Here is an 8,471-nt window from a genome sequence, read left to right as displayed (position 1 = left end):
CACAAAGGGTCTGAGGGCTATTTTGTCTGAGGGATAAGTTGTGGATAAGAACATAATCCTGGAGCTAAACCAATTTATACTCAGCAAGCTACATTCTCAGTCCCTTTATAACACTGTCTGCCTGCTCGGTGCTGGGTCCCTACAGAAGTCTACACAAACCTTTCATTTATATTGACACAACAGTAGAAAGACAAACCGAAAGATGCTGGAATTCAACACCTCATCAAAGGGACGTGATATTCGCCCTACATAATCAGAACAGGCTGCTTTCTTCCTCTGAAATGCCAATGAATATATAAAGCGTACTTCAAAACTGGATGCCCAGGGGACTTCTCTCTTATGTAACTCCAATTTAAGGAGTCACTGTGTATACCTGGAAGAAGAAAAAAAAACAAAGCCAACCCCGTAATGCTCACTTGACATTTGCGGTTCTCAATCTTAGCGGCTCACAGGACTCGTCCAGGAGCTTGGAAAGAAAACACAACACCTGGGCGTCATCCCCGAGGCTGTGAGTTAACTTTTTTGGATGGGACTTGAACATCAGCATTTCTGAAGCTACCTGTATGATTCTAACGTGCCATTAGGGGCTAGAAGGATTGTGCCATTTATAGCAAATGCCATCCAGACTTTCAAAGGGACAAACCACTGTCTTGCACGTTTGCAGAGTTAGCATGTTACAGGGAAAGACGTGACTCAGTGTGACTCTACGTGAAGTGAAGAGATGTAGGTTTTGGCTTTGGGTTTGTAGCTTAAGTTTCCTGGGCCAAAATTTCCTTATCAGGAAAGTGGCATCATGCAGCTAGAAGATTTCTAAGACTCCTTGCAACTTTAATACCCTCTGATTTTAGGCCTGTGGTTCTTAACCCTGTTTTAAAAAATGCAAATTTTTGGCCTCAGCGCCATACATTTTAACCCAGTTGGGTTGGGTTGGGTTGGCTATGCATCAGTATTTTCAAACACTCCCCAGGTGATTCTAATATGTAGCCAGAACTAAGCATCACTGCTGTACATTCTCTGTTGATCATAAAGTATTTTTAGATAGATGTTGAGATTTTCACGTGAGTGTGTATGTGTGTGACCGTGGCGGGGAGGGTAGACACCTCGCATAACACCTAGCTCAGAGAGCGGTGGAAATTCACACTCGGCCCGTATACGTGCCGATTCAGGAACATGGAAGTAATGCACACACGTATGTCCATGATGTCCTAATTAGTCCCTGCTGGCTGTTGTGTTCACATAGTCAAGAAGTGATGCCAAGTCTCTGGGATTCCTGCCCATTTTAATTCCCTGTTGGCTTCAGAGGAATGAAAACAACAGGTAAGATGGCCTGGAAAAATAACAGCACCCAACATTTGCACACTGGAGAAAAATACCTCAGCCTCACTTAGCACTTTACATATATACACGATCACTTAATCTTCACAAGAGTTGGATTAATTTTTTCCATTTTAGAGATACAAAACTGGAGACTCAGGGGAAATTAAGTGACTTATTCAGGGGGATACAACTAGAAGGTGGTGGCTGCCAAAAGTCTAACCCAAACCTTTTGGCCTCAAACCTCTTTCCTTGATTTACTTTACTTCATGCATCCACGTTGCCAAACAAACTCTACCATTCATCCTTTAGGTGACCACATATGAAGGTGGCGAGAGAAGGTTGGGGTATATACACCATTGCTTTGGGGATCAGGAGCAGACAGAGTGGGCTAACAGCTCTAATCTTCCCTCTGTACCCCTGAGAGGGCCAAACCTAAGACGGAGTTGCCTTAGAATGAAGACAGTCAGCCTAGGGAAGAGGAAGAGGAGCGGAGCGCAGACCAGGTGTGAAGCCCACATCAGAGCAGACTAAGCAGGTCACTTCTGGCCTCAGCTGTCACCTTGGTCCTGAACAATGTAGTGCCACTATTCTGGATTTTGTGTCTTCGTTTTTTAAGTCAGTGATACTGCTACTAAAAAGATAGTCTTCAAACTAGCCAGGAAGAAACAGCCAAAGGCCATACTATGAAGATGCTATAGAGCACAAAAGAGCTGTCAGATTTTCTTGAAGTTCTCAGATTCTTAAGCTATATGGTCTGAGCACAACCAGTCATTACAGCGTTAGGCTAGAACAGTGCTTCTCACCCTCTCAGGGAGCATCTGAGTCCCCTACAGGACTTACTAAAACACAGATTGCTGGCTATACCTGTAGGGGTTCCGATTCAGTCGGTCTAGGGTGATGCAGGCATTTTTAAAAGAGATTCCTGCTTACCTTTTCATATATCCACGTGATGGAACTTAAGTTCAGATTGATTTACATACAAATAAAGCAGCAGAGAAAAAATTCCAGGGAGCCAGATATAAAAGCATTTCACGGCAGCAAAACAAGTTTAGAAAAACATAAAAAAGCAAAATTAAGTTTTTAACATAGCATTCAGCACATGAGTGAAAAGCTTGGGCCAAACTACCATCACCTAGTTTATGCTCCATTTGCCCTTGAGGACAGACATTAAAATGCAGAGCAAGCCATATGGAGAGGTGGTATATTAAAAGGCAGGCAGCGTACCTTACTCCCAAGTGGTCGTAACGCTCACCATTTGAGGGATAAAATAGTAAGAAGATCACCGATTCACATGAGATATATTTAATACTGAAGATTTCTAACTCCTGAATAAAAGTAAACTAGCCTATTGAGGTTGGCTCATAAAAATCATCTTAGAGCTAGGAAACAATTCCCAGGCTTTATTCATAATAATACTTAGCGCTTCCATAAGAAAGATTTGAAAAGTTCAAATCAAAATATAATGAATAGTTGTAAGCTTCTCCACTAAACACTTGAAAATCAAGACTTACGAGAATGCCATGAAGGCTTGGTTTTATCCCTTCCTTCAACAGTTCTCCCTCCCCACTCTCTTATTTCAAAAGGATCCTGTGTACAGAAAAAGCGTGAGGAAATACTACAAGGATCAAGCTGTTTATTATGAATGACTGTTCTATACACTACAATCCATATAATAAGAATATAATGAGTGAGGCTCTTTAATAATAAATAGCTAGGTTACCTACATCATCAGTCTGATGTCTCGCACTAGTGTTAGCTAATTGTATGGCTACCTAAAGGTCAGATAAGATCTATAAGATCCCAAAGACTCTATCAAGACACTCCCAAAATTGACAAATAAATCCAGCAGAGTCTCAGATTACAAAACCAAGGTACACAAGACAGTAGCATCCCTATATACCAGTAACAGTCAAGCTGAGAGTCAAATCAAAGACTCAATATCATTCACAATAGCCACAAAGAAAATAAAATACCCAGGAGTAAACTTAACAGAGGGAGGGGGAAGACCTCTACAAAGACAATTACAAAACGCAGAGGAAAGAAACTGCAGGCGACGCAAACAAATGGAGAAACATATCATGCTCATATATTGGTAGAATCAGCATTGTTACAATGTCCATACTACCCAAAGTAATTTATAGTTTCAACACTATCTCCATCAAAATACCAACATCATATTTCACAGACTTAGAAAAAATAATTCTACACTTTGGAACCAGAAAAGAGCCTGAACAGCCAAGGCAGTCTTAAAATGAAAGAACAAATCTGGTGGCATCACATTACAAGAGTTCAAACTACACTACAAGACTGTGGTAACCAAAACAGCATGGTATTGATTGGTACAAAAAATAGACAAATGGTACAGAACAAAGAACCAGATGTAAAATCATCTAAAACAGCCGCTGATATTTGACAAACCAGACAACAGGATACACCAGGGAAGAGAAGTCCTATTCAATAAACGGTGCTGAGAGAATTTGATAGCCACATGCAGAAGAATGAAACAAGATCCAGCTCTCTCATCACTCACAAAAATGAATTCAAGATGGAGATCAGATTTTAATGTAAGGCATGAAACCATAAGAACACTAGAAAAAAATGTTGAAAAAACTCTTCTAGGTATTGGCATAGGCAAAGAATTTATGAACAAGACCCCAATGGCAATCACAGCAGTAACAAAAATAAATGGGAAATAATTAAATTAAACACCTTGCACAGCTTAAGAAATAAGTAAAAGAGCAGACAATCTGCAGAATGGGAAAAAGTATTTGCAAGCCAGATCTAATAAAGGGCTAATAACCAGAATCTACAAAGAACTCAGCAAGAAAACAAAACATTAAAAAGTGGGCAAAAGACATAAACAGAAAGCTTTTCAAAGCTTCTAACTTCAAAAGAAGGTAGATAAATGACCAATAAACACATGAAAAAATGCTCAAACCCACTAATCATCAGGGAAATGCAAATTAAAACCACAATGAGATAGCACCTTACTCAAGTCAGGATGGCTTTTATTAAAAAGTCCAAAAGTAACAGATGTTGGTGTGGATGCAGCGAGAAAGAAACACTTATAATGCTGTTGGTGGGACTGCAAATTAGTACAACCTTAATGGAAAAGAGCATTGAGATTCCTCAAAGAACTAAAACCAGACCTACCACTTGACCCAGCAATCCCACTACTAGACATTTACCCAAAAGAAGCCGTCATTTTATCAAACAGATGCCTGCACTCACATGTTTGTTGCGCACAATTCACAATTGCAGAGAGTGGAATCAACTCAAGTGCCCATCAATCCATGAGTGTAACAAAATGTTGTATATATGTGCTGTGGAGTACTACTCAGCCACGAAGAGGGGTGGCTGAAGGCCTTTTGCAACAATTTGGATGGAAATGGAGATTATCATTCTAAGTGAAGTATCAAAAGAAGGGAAAACAAACACCACGCGTACTTGCTATTAAATTGGAACTAACCAAAGAGCATACGTGTGTAGAGAGGAAAGTAAAACTCAGCGGAAATCAAGCAGAGAGACGGGGGGAAGGGGATGGGTGAAAACTTATCTAACTGTATAATCCACACCGTCTGGGTGATGGGCACACATATAACCCTGCCTCAAGGATAACACAAATGATCTACATCACCAAGAACATTTGTACCCTTGTAATATTTTGAAATAATTAAAAATAATGCACAAAGATTTGAACTTCTCTTCACCTAGTTACCGTAACTTGCCTTGGAAAGCAGCTAGTGGCCTGGGGGTTGGAGTCAGACAACTCCTGTTTGGACCCAAACTTTGCCAGTTGCCAGCTGCCCCTTTGTAAAATGGGGATGCTAATGTCTGCTTCACGTGAGAGATGTGGAGATCAAATTCAGTGAATACACACAAAGTCCTGTGTGCCAGGCCGTACATGAGACAAACGCTCAAAAACGTTAGTGTTTTTGTCACTTTCTTCTGATTTTGTTTGAAGCTGCAGGAATTCATTCTCTCTTTTGTCATGACATAACCTTTGCTTTCAGCCAGCACAGATTCCAATCAAAAGTCACTAGTGTTCTTATGTTTTCACTTTCCTTAAAAGCAGTATTAACCCACCATACAGTATTTCTTTTGTTCTTATTGATAATAGTTGGTGTTCTGGGTAGCCCTGGATTCTATAGTAAGATTTCTGTTAATTTCATTCTAATGAAATATTTGATGTCAGAACCTTGAACCTTTGTGAGTAGAGGAAGAAAAATATGCACAGAGTATGCTTTCCCTTTTCATTCCCCGACGTTGGTCAGATTCTGTCCTCTACTCTGGGTTAGATGATGTCTCCTGTTAGTCTGGGGTGAGATGACCTCACCATGTCTCCTGGGGTGGCTGACTGCCCGTACCTGCCTATGTCTTGACTAAGTAGCCTCTTGACCACTCGTTTTGGTGACCAGTTACCAGCAGCCCTGGGAACCTTCTCAGAGGGAACCAGTGTCTTCTGGCATAGAATTCTGTCTGAGGTTCTCCCACCACCATGCAAAGTTTTATTAATTAGAAGGAACCCAAGTAGGGATGAGGTGGCCCAGCACGGACCAGTCAGGTAATTCTGTCAGTGAGGGGAGAGGTGTCCCAATGAGTTTGCCCTGGTGACCACTAAGAGAAGCTTATGTATACATAAATGTACATTATTTTATGTTGAAAATCTTCTACATTACAGCAGGGGAGAGGCTGTAAAGAAAAGCCGTGTCACTCACCTGCCCGGGCTGCTCACAGGCTGTCTGGTACCTGGCCTGCTGGCACAGTTCTTTCACCCGCTCGTATTTGGGCAAGTGATTTGATTGCTGAATAGTCTTGCTGGATTCTTCCTTCTTACGTAGAAATTTGCTTTGACAGAAAAAGAAACACTTTGTACATGAGAAGTGATCTGAATTACCAGCCCCAAGTCCTGCCTGTCACATGACTCCACATTCTTTCAGCAACAAGACATAAGACGCTGCTGAGGCTCCGTCTACAGGAGTTCCAGATTTGACGAGTCTGTTGTGGAAATTACAAACTGGGTACTATGAGGATGAGAGGAAAGGATAAGAAGACTCATTCCTCCACTGTAGCCTTGATTCCCAAACTCTGGACATAGATGCTTAATTTTACATGCTCGACGTTCTTTTCATTAAACAACAATTAGAGGGGAACCTCTGTCAGCTGACCACCCACAGGAGTGTAACAAACTGGTCAACACGCGGAGGTGTCAGCCCTGGGAGCCAGGCCTGCGGGACTGACACGCACGCGTGGTGCACATCTGGCCTTCAGAGGTGGTCAGCGGCGGAGGTGGTCAACTGTGAAGATCCTGCTGTGTATGAATCCCTTTCTCTCTCCCAACTTACATTGTGTAGAAAAACGAGGCAATGAGCGTTATGAATCAAAAGGGGAAATCCAGAAGAGACCATAGAGATAATTACAATGGCAAACACTCACATATTTAAAACTATGAAAGGCACACAGGGAAAAGAAATGGAAGGCAGGGTGCCAGGCAAGCTTTGGAGAGGACTTGGTAAAGGTGGTTGAGAAAGTTACTTGGTTGGTCTGATTAGAACCAACACTAAGAATGCTCATCAATCCATGTCAAGGCTTTGGCTCCACCTTATAAGAATATATTGCCTTTTGGGAGGATATCTTTTAATTGATATATTGTAGTTGTACATATTTGGGGGTACAGGTGATATTTTGATACATGTATATAATGCGTAACGATCAAATTAAAATCATTGAGGTATCCATCACCTCGAATATTTTTCTTTGTGTTGGGAACATTACAATTATTCTCTTTTAGCTATTTTGAAATACACAACAAATCATGGTTAACTATATATTTTTGTCCCGTCCTATCAAACACTAGAACTTCTTCCTTCTATCTAACTTTATTTTTGTACTCATTAACCAGTTGGAGAACTTATTCTTTACAATTCTGATGTAGCCATAATTACTCTGCTGGCCAGTGGAGAATAATTAGCAAACCATTCAATCTTGTGACTAGGCTGACGAAATCTGCATGCTTAGTAAACAAAAATAAGGAGGAAAAAGAAAAATACCCAGCAGGGAGAGCTGCCCACTAGGACTGGTTCCCAGAAGCACCCCAGGAACCAATAATTACCCTCTTTCCACTAGGAATGTATCACGCCAAATTTTGGCCTTCTTGTTTGTTCGAAACCTGAAAGCAAAATAATAATATTTACCGTTGGCATCTGGAAGTTTTTCCAAAGGGATCTGTGCTAGCAGTTTATTTAAAGAAACACCTCCCGCTTCCCACAGACCGTGACTGCGTCTCCATCAATATGCTGTTCACAAACAGCTGAAGAAGGCCTGGCTTGGGGCTGATCTGTGCGGGCAAAGTAGATTTTGCCTCCATGGTTTTCAGTTGCTGGCTGGCTCTGGGTGCCAGCCGGAGCTCAGTGTTGTTTGGGGCTGGCTGAGAGGAGGGATATTGACGCACCTGTTACCTGGCTTTTCCAGGTCCAGAAGTTTGAGGACAGACTTGCCATCCACATCAGGAGGTGCATCGAGCCCAGCAATATCCAGGATCGTAGGGGCCAAGTCGATGTTGAGAACGATCTGTGGCACTCTGCAAAGGGACAGATGGTTATGACCCGGACCCGATGCCTGTGGACGGTGGCATTTAGGGCTGCTTTTTCCACAGCAGTGACTCACTGGCCTTCAACTCCTTTCATCCTTCCTGTGGTCTCCTAGGGACGGATGGTTGTACTTGGCCAGGGTGGGTGAGTAGTCAGCAGGATTAATGGACTCTCCCGGGGGTCAGGCTGGAGAGATGCCCCTCACTCTTGTGCTCTGACCACACTGACAGATGAGATGTGGCCTGATATATGGTTTTTGTGCCATGTATTCTATCATTTAATACCCAGCCATCCATAACTCCTCTGTTGAACTTGGGCTTTAAATCAATATTCTAAAATAAGCTGCACAGCTTTTAGAGTTGAATTTGGTCAATGCTACCAAGTCCTTCGAATATAAAGCCTTCTCACTATAGATCTCACAATCCCCAGGGTGTTTGTAATGATCATAAGGAACATAAGAACATTCTTTAAAGAAACCCTTCTCCTGCCATCGCCCTCTGGCCAGAATCAGTGTGATGCAGTGGTGGGTGAAGCACACAGATGACATTCAGAGCATCTGGGTTC

The 8,471-nt window shown here is 42.0% G+C and overlaps 1 protein-coding gene across 2 annotated transcripts in view; it reads right to left on the bottom strand.

Annotated features, from left to right (window-relative positions):
• LOC100941173 (extracellular sulfatase Sulf-1) overlaps window positions 1–8,471 on the bottom strand; it is a 178,219-nt gene that overhangs the window by 41,968 nt on the left and 127,780 nt on the right. For both annotated transcript variants that reach the window (XM_003797255.2, XM_003797256.2), the window contains exons 10-12: window positions 7,769–7,897; window positions 7,430–7,486; window positions 6,036–6,165 (exon numbers count right to left, since the gene is read on the bottom strand). In XM_003797255.2, coding sequence (XP_003797303.1) covers window positions 6,036–6,165; window positions 7,430–7,486; window positions 7,769–7,897 — 316 coding nt within the window. The remainder of the gene's footprint in view (window positions 1–6,035; window positions 6,166–7,429; window positions 7,487–7,768; window positions 7,898–8,471) is intronic.

This window comes from Otolemur garnettii, unplaced genomic scaffold, assembly GCF_000181295.1.
Source record: "Otolemur garnettii isolate 467f Iridium unplaced genomic scaffold, OtoGar3 scaffold00113, whole genome shotgun sequence".
Lineage (NCBI taxonomy): Eukaryota > Metazoa > Chordata > Mammalia > Primates > Galagidae > Otolemur > Otolemur garnettii.
Note: the sequence above shows the minus strand (reverse complement) of the source record. Positions and strands in the feature narration are given on the sequence as shown.